This window comes from Alligator mississippiensis, chromosome 1, assembly GCF_030867095.1.
Source record: "Alligator mississippiensis isolate rAllMis1 chromosome 1, rAllMis1, whole genome shotgun sequence".
Lineage (NCBI taxonomy): Eukaryota > Metazoa > Chordata > Crocodylia > Alligatoridae > Alligator > Alligator mississippiensis.
Genome location: NC_081824.1, coordinates 467,164,432 through 467,177,508, shown reverse-complemented (window position 1 = coordinate 467,177,508; position 13,077 = coordinate 467,164,432). Strand labels below are relative to the sequence as shown.

Here is a 13,077-nt window from a genome sequence, read left to right as displayed (position 1 = left end):
TTATCTGCTGGCCCCTTGTCTGCCCTGGTTGAACGGCTGATTGCACTGATGTAGACGCACCGTGTGTTCGAGCCTGTAATCAGCTCGAGTTTGTGAAGTGGGGAAACGTTGCCACTATGCACCTCATCACCAGCTAGTGCTGGCATCTTGGAAAAGCTCCTCTGAGTCTGTGATAATCCATGGTCGGTGGGGAGGCAGAGGTGGACTCTGCCCTTACAAGCTTGTCAGCCTGCCACACAAGACTGGGTGCCAGCTCCCCAGGTACAGACATCACGTCTGGGTACCACTGACCTGGCTCAGGCCAGCTGTATGGGTCACGGGCAGCTGTTCCTAGCCCCTGGCAGCGACAGCCCACAACAGCACACCCACCCTCTGCAGTGCTAAGCACGTCCCACATCTTTACCGCAGCTGGCTACGGACATCCTCCCACGTCCCTGCTTATTCTTCTTAGCTGCGAAACATCCTCCCAGGGGAAGCCCCATACCAGGGGACCCTCCAAACCAGACTGGGAGCAAAGGGAACAATCCTGCAAGGGCCCGAGTGGCTTGTGGGTGCGAAGCGGGGACCTGTCCACTTCTTATGGCCGTGACTTCAGCGTAGGGTGCTGTTTCTATTCCCTAAAATACGTATGCACGTCTAATGGCAGGCCATTCTTTCCTGCGATTTCCTCCTCCACTGGCTCTCAGGGCATCATCTCTGCTGAGGAGCTGAAGCCCAACTAAAAATAACCTGCTGGGTCTGTGCAAGGGTCCCACCGCAGAGACATCCAGTGGCTCCTGCCAGACATGACCAGATCAGGAGGCATTTATATAACCCTGCTCCAGCCTGTGCTTGCCACGCAGTGCCATCTTGCAGAAAAAACCCGAAGCAACAAACCAGCAAATAGCTGGGGAGGAGGGGGGGAGCCCCCTAACCCCTGATCCAGCCACCTGCTTTTTTTTTTTTTTTTTTAATCCCTGTTCTGAGCACATCCAAGTTGCAAAATAATTGGAATTTTTTTTTTTTTGCAATGAAGGGACTAGCTCCAGAGCATCTCCTTTGCATGCTGGGGGATGTAGTGTGAGCAGGGCTGGCTGTGCAGGGGGGGGCATGGGGTTGCAAACTACAGCTCCCGGCGTGCTGGGCTGCACAGGGGGGAGGAGGGGGGTGGCTGAGAGCAGGCTCCTGCCTGCCTGGAGGGGTTTATTCGGCTGGCCCTGGCGTCACAGAGCCGGGGCTCCCGGCTGCTGCTGCAAACTCCCAGGTAAAGGATGCAGGTGTGCTGGGGGGTGCGGAGCATCAGCTCCCCTGCAGCCCCTGGAGGTAGGGGCAGGGTGGGAGTTTGCTTTGCTGGCAGGAGGGCTGGGGGGGCAGCAGGAGGGGGCTGCATGCCCCTGGACTGGCACTGCCAGCACCAGCCTCCAGCTGCTTTGCCAAAGCATGGGCGGAGGGGTGCTGCTGATGCCAGGGCATGTGGCAGGGACAGGTGCAGTGGCTGTTTCTGGCACCCTGCGTGTGCATGTGACTGTGTCGCCGTGCCAAGAGAGCCCTGCTCCTGCACAGCCTGGTGGGGGGTGTGCACGATTGTGTCCACAATTGTGTCTCTGGGTCAGGGTTGCTGCCTGCTTTGCTGCCCTGCCCCTCCACACGTGGGTGCATCCCCCCCCTGGTGGCACATCACCCCCAGCCACCGTCCCTCTTTCTTAATGAGGAGTGCAAAGGCCAGGGTGCATCCCCCCCTCGCTCCTGCTCTTACCCAAGTTGTGGAAAGAGCCCGTTTGCCTCCCTTCGGAGAAAAACGAAGCCCACGCTGCGATGGAAAGTTACCGGGCTGTTCGGGGACGCGTGGCTGCGCCTTCACGGATGTTCTGGATTTCTCTGCTGATAGGCACCGTTTAGCGCCTAATCCCTAAATCGCAGTAAGATTAAGGGTGCGGGGGCAAGGAAAAGGTACTTGCAGTTGTTTTCCCTCTCTCTCCCTTCACTCGCGTTGCACGGATGATGAAAAGCTACAGCTGTTGCATCCAGATTGGAGCCCAAGGGACCTGTTTTCTGCGTGCTTTTCCAAGTTTCAGGGGGGCAGCTGGGGTGGGCAAGCGGCTGTGTTTGCAGTGATGACAGACCCCTCTGTGGCTGCTGGTTTTAACTCCCTGCCTTTGATGTTCCTCCCTCCCTAGATTTTGGAAAGTCCTTCTGGAGCCATGGCCTTGATGAAGAGCGGCTGGCTTTGGAGACAGAGTAAGTGCAGGCTGTAATTTTGTGGCTGCAGGGTGGGGTGGATGGGGTTGTCTTATTCTTAGGACATGGCAGAGGATAACGTGGTTTCTGTCTGACGTCGCACGAGCTGGGCAGCCGGCCGAAACAACAGGCAGACTGCACTGCAAGTGCTTCGACTTCTCCAGCGAAAACAAGGGCGGGCGGGCTTCGGCTGGAGGATTTCGTGCCCGGAGTGGCCTTTAGTGCATTTGAGCCCAATCTGGTCTCTAAGCAGCCGTGGATTTGGGCAGCCCTTTACTCTGAAGCAATCACTAGTCGTGGGACTTGAGCCGTGATTTACGGAGCGTCATTCTGTGGCCTGGGGGGTTCAGGAGTCGGGCCAGGCACTGCCATCTGGCTTTGAAAATCCCCCGCGGTATTTTTGTTTGAGGAAACCCAGGATGAGAAGCCCAGCTCTGTGCTGTGCTCCTGAGAATGGCAGTGCCCTGGCGCCGATCCCTTGGGCAGCATCTGCCCAGGGCATCCTCCTGTCCTGTGCTGGATGTGGCAGACAGGACCTGGTGGCCATGATCTGTAGGCCACATCTTGTCCCCTTGCTTGCCCTGGGGAAGGGGTATTCACCCAAGTCAGTCTGCTCGGGTAGGGCACTCCTCTCCCGGGAGGAGCATTCACAGCTGACTCCAAGGGGAAGTTTTTCTATCCCACGCAGCCCCAGCATGGGGGAGAAGGTTGCGCCTGTCTGTTCGTGACAGGTTTTATTTTTGAAGCTGTCACCTCCAGGCCTGAAGTAAAACCCTCTGGACTTCCCTCCGGAGGTGTTATTTTTATAACACCGGGCCCCGTTCTCTTTGCACCTATGATGTGTAGGCACAAGAGAGGGGGCGTGAATCACAACCTTTCCGAGCAGGTTGTATTCTTCATTAGTGCTGCCCAGTGTCAGCCACGACTCTGAATGCAAAGCACAATGGGGTCTGAAGCAGGGGTCTCCGTCGAGGCAGAAAGGGTCCCCAAGCCCCACAGAGTCCAGGCAAAGGATGCAAACACACACCCAGGTAAAGGGAGCAGGGTAAGGGGAGGATGCAAACTCCCAGGTAAAGGGAAGCATATGGGTGCAGGGGGATGACTGATTTCCTCCAGGAAGGGGCTGCTTGCTTCTGCAGCCGGGCACTTGCCATGCTGGCCTCCACCCCGGGGTCAGAGGAGGAGATGGCGCACAGCGTCTTGGGCTGAAGTGGAGCAAAGCGGGGAGTAGGTTGTGCCAGCGGCAGGGCTGTGGGAGGGGTGGCAGGGACAAAGCACAATTCAGCCCCTGTTCTGCTGCTGGGACACCGGCCGCCCGAAGGAATGGAGTGGGAGACGGGGCCGAGATCACGCGCTCGTGTTGACCCTGCAGCGCAGCTCTCGGGGCCTGTTCTACCAAAGGCTTTTGCAGCCGGTTCTTGCTCTCTGCTTGACGCGTTCCCCACCTGGGCATGTGCCGTGCATCTCCTGTAGGACAAACCGGAGACATTTGAGTCCTGACAGGGCGAGATGATGATACCCAGTCCTGGGGGATGCTCTGATTTAGCAGCCAGAGGCAGGAGGAGATCGAATGGCTGGAAGTTGATGTCAGCAAAGCTGGCTCCGGCAGCGAGGGGTCGGCCCAGCAGCGTGTCAGGAAGGCAGGTGCCCGCAGGCGTGGGGAGAGCCAGCGGTCAGCTGTATTGCCCCATCAGCAGCCCTGGGGCGAGGGGAGGGAGCATGCCACAAGCTGGCTGGCAGGAGCCTGCTTTGATGTTCCCTTTGCCCTCTTTCTTCCTTGTCCCCTCAGGCTCCATTCTGCGGCGCTGGAAAAGGAACTGGTTTGTCCTGTGGCTGGATGGCAGCCTGGTGTACTACCAGGACGAGACCCAGCGGGACATGGAGGGAAGGGTCCACATCAAGTTCAACTGCCGGGGCGTCAAGATGGGCCGTGAATGCAGAGGTGAGCCGACTCCTCCGGGGCTGACACTGTTAGGACTCTGTCGGGGGCTCCCGGGGTCCGACGTGTGCCGGCTGTCTGCGTAGAGTGGGATCACTCCTAGCACAGGGGACTTGGTCTAGTCCAGGGCTGAACTTCCGACTGGTCCTCAGTCAGCACCACTGCTCAGCTCCTCCATGGGTCACACGGCACTTTACAGAAGGCGTAAATGCCATTATTCTCTATTGCACAGGTGGGGAAACTGAGGCACGGAGCCATGACACCTCGCTCCCAATCCATGACAACCTCCTGCCCCTCCCAACCCCAGGGGAGCTGAGTCCTTTGGGCACTTCTAAACTTTGGAGTCTTAAACGGGACAGCTATGTGTTGTCTCCAGTACCCAAATTTCTCTCTCAATGTCTTGACGCCCATCCTGCTGGGAACATCTGATCCCAGCAGTCTTTCCTGCCCACATGCAGGGGGGCTGGACCCGATGAGGTCCCTTCCAGTCCCTAATGACTATGAAACTATAAGTCTCTGCCTGCCTTTGCCTCCTTGTACTCTTTGGGATGCAAGGACCATTCTGGATGCGTGAGGCCAGGTTGCCTCCCTGCACCTCTTTTCTGGAAAGGCCTTTCATGAAACAAAAAATGGGACTTCACCGTTGCTTGTTGCTGTCTAATGTTAACTGTTCCACGTATCAGATCTTGGCAGAGCACAATCAAACCCAAGCTGCTGTTTTGGACCTCAGTCCCCCCCCCCCCCCCCAATCCATTTTCTTTTCTCTAAAACTCCATGTTTACTGACACCGCAGTTGTCCCCTAAACTCACGCTATGAAAATGCAGTGGCGATTAGTCTGCTGGAGGGATTGACACTAAGCTCGTTACCCTGACGACTAAATTAGATGCCGTTTATGTCTTGAGGTGAGGGTTTCCACCTGCGAAGTACACAAAGCGGCGCTTGGTCCTTGTGTTGATGGCGATAATGAGTGATTTGGGACCTGAACTCCTTGTTGATAATAGATGCTACTTGAATCAATAAAGGTGTCTGAGCGTACGTATAAGAGGACCGCATAATGAATGCTTTTCTAGAGCATGTCCAGGGCAGTTGAACATACTCTGCAGGGGCTGCGGATCCTGTTTGCTCTTGGATGAAAAGACAGTGCCTCTTCCCATTGTATTGTGGTTCACATGATTCAATATGTGGTACCACAGTCCTGAGTCATCAGTTGTATTCTCCCTCTGATGAGCAAAACAAAGGGGATACAGAGCTCAAGCAGAACCGGCTTGCATGGTACAAAGACCCTTTCTTGGGCTTCGAGTGGCAGTAAGAATGCTGCGTTTCTGTACGGTCCTCTGCAGATCTCAAGGCACTTTGCCATGGAGAAGCAGATTTCTTTCTGCAGCTCAGGCTGTGGTTAGATCCCATTTTAAAACTCCGGTTTTGTTCTTACTGAACTTTTTGGCTTGGAAAAAAACCTCAGGTTGGCCTTAAAGCTGCAAGAATCACTCTGAGTAATGGAGAAGATCTCTGCCCTAATTTAAGAAATATACTTCATAGTGGGCTTGAGTGATAGGTCATAAAAGAGAAACTTGACTTTGTTTCTTCCCTAAAGTTTCTTGTCATCTTTTTGCTCGCAACCGTTTGTCGTTTCCCTGTCCTGCTTCCAGAACTCAATCTCCTTGCAGACCTCATGTGGCCCCAGTTAGCAAAGCTGGACTGTAATGCATCTGTCTATCTTTAAAACTTAAAATACACTTAAATAGCAGGCGCTTCTACATATGCATTCATGCTCCTTAGTTACTGCACATTAAGTTTAGTGCCTGGAATAACAGGTACTAACTCACTGTGCAGTTACTGGTGCTACTGCGCAGTAGTGCTAGCACGCACCATTTAGTGACGCTAATGCACAGTAGACTAATTCTGCTGCACATTAGCACATTATCACGGCTTTTGCGCTGACATGCTAATGCGCAGTAGAATCAGGCTACTCCGCATTTAGCATCTTGTATAGACACACCCAGTATCTCCATTTTCCCTCCCTTGCTCCTTCCCTTCTTCCCTTCCTTCCAGCTCAGTAGCAACAGTGGGGCCAAGTGAAGTCTTGCCACTGATTTAGTTTCTATGATCTAATGTTTTCCAAGTGTTCAACCACAATTCTTCGGCAGGTATCTACAGCACCTGGGTTTCTAAGGGGATCATCCATCCAAGGTATTGTTCAGGTCCAGGCCTACTTAGCTTCCAAGATTAGACAAAATTGGGTGCATCCATTCCAACATAGCTACCCTTATTTTCTCATTACTTAAATTGGCGCCACAAGACCCTACAGTAATGCAAACCACTCCACCACATGGATCCAAACCAGAGCCACTGAAAAATCAATATGTATATGTGCTTACAAATGACGGCCGCGGCAAAGACACAGTTGTAAATGCATCCTCCAAACTTCTGCTGACAATCGCTGATATTTCCCTATTGACATTCATTGCAAACAAAGCTACGTGACATTTTGGGGAGAAAAGACAGCAATAAAATTAAAATACTGAAAGAGATGTTAAAAATGGTTTCCAACTATCTGCAGGTCAAAGTTAGGGCTATTGCATGGTTATGAAAAGCTTTTTTTTTAGGGAAAGTTGTTGATACTGTGTAGGGCAGAGTCAGATTCAAGAGGCCCCTCATTATTTTCTTCCTTGTTCTTTAGTACTTGGCTAATGCAAATATATAGGCTAGATCTCTGTTTTTGAGGGGTGCAGACCATGTTTTTGGTCCTTTAGCAACTGATGTTCGTTGGCCTGGTTATCCGTGTGTCTGCTGCCTGATTATATGGGTTTAAGGTTCAATGGGAAACAGCAAGGAGAAAAATGGCTCCAGGTAGCCATCTCTTGGCAAGTACTTATGAGTTGGTAGGGAACAAGGGCAGGATCATCAGCTTTATTGATTTTTAGTCTACAACCAGTCTACAAGATTGATTTGGATCATAAATAGAGGGGAACAAAGAATCCAGCATGGTTTGAAGAGGTACGATGCTGTGTCAGAGGAAGGGGGAGATATTTAGGGAGACCAGGTGGAAATGAGACTTAGATAGAGGAGCCCATTGTGGGACGTCTGAAGTGGTTGAGCCTGCTTAGGTCACCATCATGGGATGGAAGGACTCAAGAGACAAGCGTGCATGCTCTTTTGAGGCTTTTTCCCCTTTTAATATGTTGAACCTATATAAGCAGTACTTGTGCTCTATTTGATCACTGTAAACCACTGGTCGCAGGCTCTGGAAGGGAAGAAATGAGGAACCCATGCTCAGGTGGACCTGCTGAGTAGCAACAGTTGTCCCATGGGGTACGTCAGCCTCAGGCCTAATGTGAGTAGGGGGATTGCGGTATTCCACCTTGAAAGAGAGAAAAAGAAAAAGGCACGACGTCTGGTGCCTGCACCCGGCCTGGCTGCCGTGCCCCTCTCCACGGGCCATCCCTCGCGACCCTTGATGCTTTTGGTACACTTCCTTAATACCGTGAGTGTTAAGGAGGGCAAATGCTCAGCATCTCGCAACACCTTTGCCCAGGAGATCGCTGTCTAACAGTTCCCATCGTGGCTACAAATACGCAGCGCCCAGGCACCGTGGCGAGCTGTATAATAGAAATGTGGGCATTGATTGACTAGGAGAATATTAAAGAGCAGTGAAGTACTTTCATAAGCAACCTACTTACAGAGCTAATTCCCAGGGCACAAGATAGTCCAGGAAGGGGAAGACTGTATTTGCCAAGCAGGTTAGTCTCACTGTGCCTGTACTTGCCTGGAGCTCGTGCACGTTCCTAAGGCACTCCGGGGGGTGACGGCTGACCCGCCTGGACTGTACAGTGCTGTCTCCCAGGGGCTCCAGCGTTTCTGCTTACCTCTGGAGTGTGAAAATGAAGAGCCCAGCAAGTTATCCTTCTGAAACTCTGGTTCTCTGTGCTACTGCTCGCTTGAATCATACTTGGGCTCTCTCTCAGGGAGTGTTGATGGCTTCTTCCTTCTCCAGGGGCTAGATCAGGGGACTGGGAGTCAGCACCCCTGGAGCCCAATTAGTCTCTCGTTTTGCTTGCAGCATCTTCCCATTGGCTTCAGGTAGCGGCATGCAGGGCACCCTCAGGATGATGAGCTGTAAGGATTCTGCCACAGGCTTCCTGCTGTACCTTGAGCAAGTCATTTAGTCCCCAGGGCCTCAGCTCCCCTTCTGTAGCCTAGTAATAGAAGCACCTCTGCCCTGTACAGGTCGGGTGTGAGAGTCCATCATTTACCTTTGCAAATTTGCTTCAAGATTCACAGAGGAAAGTGCCTAAGAAGTGCGATCCCTCCTGTGGCTAGGCTGCTGCTCCCACAGCAGGGCTGGGGGGGTGGGGGCTGTGGCTTGGGAGTGAGGAGCAATGGCAGGGGCAGGACACCGGCATATCAGGGCTGTTCAGTGCCACAAAGCGCTGGGACGGGACATCCGCAGCTGGGCCCGCGTCCTGGTGAGCGAAGGGGCCAGGGAGAGCCCTGATTTCCCATGATAAAAAATCCAAAATCAAACACCAACATTTATAGGTAGTTAGAATGTATTTCCCTATAGTGACTGAGGCACTGGTAGGTTTCCAAAAAGCTTTAAAATTGTAATTATATAAATAAAACATTGTGTTCAACTGATACATGACACACACATACATATATACATATATACACACATATACATATACATATATATATACATACACATATACATACATACACACACATATATATAGTGTGGCGTTGCATTTTAATCATGGATTTGGGGGGTTTTAATCAGAGAATTTGCAGTTTTTAAACAGAAAATCAGGATCCCTGCTTCTCATTCCAAGGGATCATCTGTTAGGTGGCAATAAGGATCCAAACTGTTGAATCTTTACCCATCCCCAGCTCTTGGCTGTTGCACGGAGCGGGACAATAGCCCCGTGGTTAGGTGCTGGATGGGGGGATTCTGCCCAGACCCCGCGGGCACTGGTCTCCATGTGCTTTGGTTATCTCTGGTCCCTACAGAACCAGGCTGAGGCACATTGCTGGGACTCTTGGAAACAAGCTGTGTTCACGGCACGTGACTAGAGGTTTCAGCCTCTGCACCCCGCTGACTTCTACCCTTGGGGGAGTCTCCAGCAGTGAGTAGTAGCCCTTGCTGCAAGCTCCCTCCTGCAGCAGTGCCCTGCGCTGCTGATGCCCACCTGACTCCTGGCAATATTTCTCCATGTTCCTTTTATTTTATCTGTCTTTAGAGGAGGAGATTGTGGAGCTGAACCGATGGCATCTGGTATGGGGCGGGCTCTTCTGCTGCTTGCCAGGTGCTTCAGCAGTAATGAGTCCCAGCAGGGTTTTAGAGCATGGGGCAGTAGCACAAAGTGCAGCTCCATGCGTGTGTACAAGGGGGAACTCCCTCTTCTGTCCATCAGCCTCTGAGAGCACAGGGAAAAGAGCAGAGAGCCGTGCCTGTCTAGGAGGCAGGATGCCTTGTCTCTGGAAAGGGGCTCCCCTGACCTGGACCTCTCCCCCCACCCCTGCATGCTCCCCAGGGTACCTGTGCTGCAGGGGCTCTGGACTGGTGGCTGCAGAGCAGCCTTCAGGAGTAGAGAGGTGGTTTCTCTCTGCGTTGTGTCTCCTTCCTTGGCAAGCGTCTGCCACTCCCAGCGCCTCTGTGGTGGAAACCTGGAGGCAGGAGGAAAGTAGCAGGCATGACTGTACCTTGGCACATAGGGTAAGAGAAAGGCCCCTTTGACAAAGCCATCAGGCACAATTTCAGATGAGCCCAGATCTCAAGCTTTAGGCCTGTCCTGGGTCTGGAGGGAAGTTCAGGAGCATCAAAGCGATTCTTGTCCCAATGGTAATCCAGGACTTTCCAGGGCCTCTTGGAGCCTGTGAATGCCTGGGTTTGGATGTGCCAGATGGACACCCCTGAAGAGGTGGCAGCAGCCTGACTCTTCCTGGACTATGCTGCCAACATGGCTTGGTGCCAGTCTGGCAAGATACTATCCGGTGGCTCCTTGGCTGCTTTTTGCTGGGAGTGAAAACTGTGCGAGGCTTGCAGGATGTTGTCTTCTGCTCACTGAGCCCCCAGGCTTTGTTTCTGCAGGAGGCGAGCCAGCAGCCAGGGTTGGGAGAGAAGGAGATATTCTGGGTGCATGGTTTGCTGAGCTCGGTGCAGTGGCTAGGAACCAGGGCTTGGGACTCGCATCCTGGCTCTGCCTCTCACCCCATGACGGTGAGGCCTGCCGAGAGCCTGAATCTGTAGCTCTGCAAAGCATTAACCACCTCCTCCGTCTCTGCAGGGCATCATCTCTGAAACCTGCTGCTCCGGTGGCCCTTCCTAGATCAGCCCTGCCAAAGTCATAGCTTGTCATGGTAGCGAGATGCGGGGTGAACAGGTCTTCGGGAGGCAATGATAGCAGGAGGGAGGGGACCCTGATAGCCCAAAGAGGAGAAAGGACAAACCTCCAAGCATAAGACTTGTGTACAGGTGGCCACGGCCGTGCTGCACAGAGCAAGTCCCTCGTACCACGCAGGGGGCCCGTGTCACTGGTAGGCTCCAGGCGGGCTGGGGAGCGGGTGGGCTGAGGCTTGCTTTGTTGCATCTCTCCACATTGCTGGCTGCCCCTCTAACCGGCTGGTGCTTTGGCTTCTAGACGTGCAGCCCCCCGAAGGGAAGAGCCGCGACTGCCTGATGGTCATCATGCTGCGAGATGGCTCCAAAGTGACCCTGTGCGCCGAGAGCGAGGATGACGCTGTGTGAGTGACCGTGGGTGCTGCGTGGGCAGCAGGGGTGCCCCGTCTCTCACCTCCTCTTTCTCCTGGGTGTTTTAACTCTGTTTCACGACCAGGGAACTAAAACCTACCAAAGGCATAAACACCACTGAAATATTACAACAGACTCCATCTCCCAAAAGAAACAGCACATTTCCATTAGGGTCCCCGGGGATAGGAGTCACGCATTGTTTTAATGGAGCTTGCTATAAACACAGAGCAAGGCACGTGCCCCGGTCTGACAGCCAGACCTTGCTTTGCTACACAGAGAAAGGGGACCTGGCCTGGCATTTAGAGAGACGAGATTGCAGACACAGCTTCCTGCAGCTCTCTCTTTACCTAGCGGCTTGCAGGAAAGTGATCTTCAACCAGGGTGCCACAGCACCCTGGGGTGCCTTGAGATCATTTCAAGAGTGCTGCGGGAGGCGTGCAAACATGTTTCACAAGATAAATCCAGCTTTTTCAAATAGAAGCCCACAGCTCTGAGGTTTCTGAGGTCTTTGCAACAGAAAAACTGCTGTAGTAGTTTTCACTACTTTTTTGACTACAGAAGAATAAGAGCTGGCATTCGCCAAGGGATGCCTCGAGTCTATTCAGGTGTGCTGCTATTTAGGTACCAGCTGCTGCAAGACTGCAAGCTGAACCCTAGGTTTTGATACGTGCCAAGCTGCCAATGCCAATGCTTGGCATGTGTCAAAACCTAGGTTTCAGGTGTGCCTTGCTGCTCTCCCACCTTTCTCCAGACCTGGTTGACTCCAGCCTGGGGAAGGCATGGGGAGCAGGAGAGAGGGGGTATCTGCAGGCTGGGATGCCTGGACAGTCCCTCTCTTGGGCAGATTTCGACTGCTGCTAATTTCCCAGAAACCAACAGCGACAAAAATGAACGCTTGGTTCACGGCCTCAGTCAAGTCACTTAGCTACATCCTTTCAGCTGGAAGGCAGTGCACGCAGCTGTCCTCGTTATCTTGTTATCCTGTCCTCCAGATTGTGGGACCCGGTGTCCTCCTCGCCTGAAGGACTGCCTTTCAAAGTGGACTTTTCGAGGGGCTCAATGCAAGCAGGGATTGTGTGCTAAGATTTGTATGCTTCAGTATCTTTTTTTCAATCAATTTTTTCTTTTCTCCCTTTTCCGTTCCTGCTACAATGCAGGCCCATACCCTCCTCCCTGCAGATCACTGTTGGTACAGAAATGTCATTTGTAAAATACTTTGGGAGCAAAGGCACCGAGAGAGATGGAAAATCTTACTGGCCGTTTGGGGTTTTAATTAAAGTAATTTAGAGCAGAAAGGAGCCACTTAAAGCATGAAAGTAGAATGAAAGGTCTTCTGAAAGGCAGATCAAAACCCTACTGTTTAATCAATATACACAAGTTGGCAGAAAGATTTGTGTTGGGCTGAAAGGGGTCTTAATGGAAAAATTCAGATGACAAATTCTGTTTGGGTTTCTTTTTACTCGTTAAGGGCTTTTATTGCTTGCCTTTCCTCTTTACTTTCCCCACACTTTTACTTGTCTCCTCCGAAAAGGAGGAAAAATAAAAAAACCCAACCCTACACTGGGGAGAATGCCCCTCCAAATTTAAAACCCAAATTTAGTTTTGTCAAGAAAATGAACGTGCAGATTAAATTAAAAAGTCATTTTGTCCATTCCCCACCACAAAAAATGGACCCTGGTTTTCCTCTCGGCCCTGATACGAGCCAACGTCAAGGGGGGAAGGATCTTTTACCAGATCTCAAGTCACAACAAGCAATTCAAGCCTTCTTCCTGGGAGAGGGCAATGTCGTAGTTTGGTGAACTTGAGCTGTGAGTCGCAGTGAAGCGCGTCCCATTGGATTCGTTCTAGGGCCACATCTATGTCTTGGCTCCTGCCTTATTACCCATCGCTGCATAATGCTGCTCAGATAGCTGATGTCCATTTAAAATACACTAAGGACAAATTCATCTCGGGTCCACGCCACCCGTGTGTTGCAGCTGAATTACGCCCTCTCTGCAGCTGACCCCGCCAGCGTGCATTTTCCCCCTTCCTTTTTTCTAGGTAAGAAGGGAAGGGATTTACATCCTCTTAAAGGGGATAATCACGGACAAGACATGAGCAGAAGACGTCACTCACTGCAACGCGGCTCCCGAGGGTGTGCTAGCAAGGAATTAAATAGAGCTTAGCGGG

General features: G+C 52.2%; 1 protein-coding gene across 2 annotated transcripts in view; it reads left to right on the top strand.

Annotated features, from left to right (window-relative positions):
* The first annotated feature begins 1,156 nt into the window (after window positions 1-1,156).
* The window catches only part of PLEKHB1 (pleckstrin homology domain containing B1), a 32,476-nt gene continuing 20,555 nt past the window's right edge, over window positions 1,157-13,077 (top strand). Inside the window, exons 1-4 of one of the 2 annotated variants that reach the window (XM_019488346.2) lie at window positions 1,157-1,243; window positions 2,157-2,217; window positions 4,007-4,159; window positions 10,799-10,901. In XM_019488346.2, coding sequence (XP_019343891.1) covers window positions 2,181-2,217; window positions 4,007-4,159; window positions 10,799-10,901 — 293 coding nt within the window. In that variant the 5' untranslated portion in view covers window positions 1,157-1,243; window positions 2,157-2,180. Of the gene's footprint in view, window positions 1,244-1,701; window positions 1,930-2,156; window positions 2,218-4,006; window positions 4,160-10,798; window positions 10,902-13,077 lie in introns of those variants that run through there. The other variant, XM_006259158.4, reaches the window with a different exon arrangement.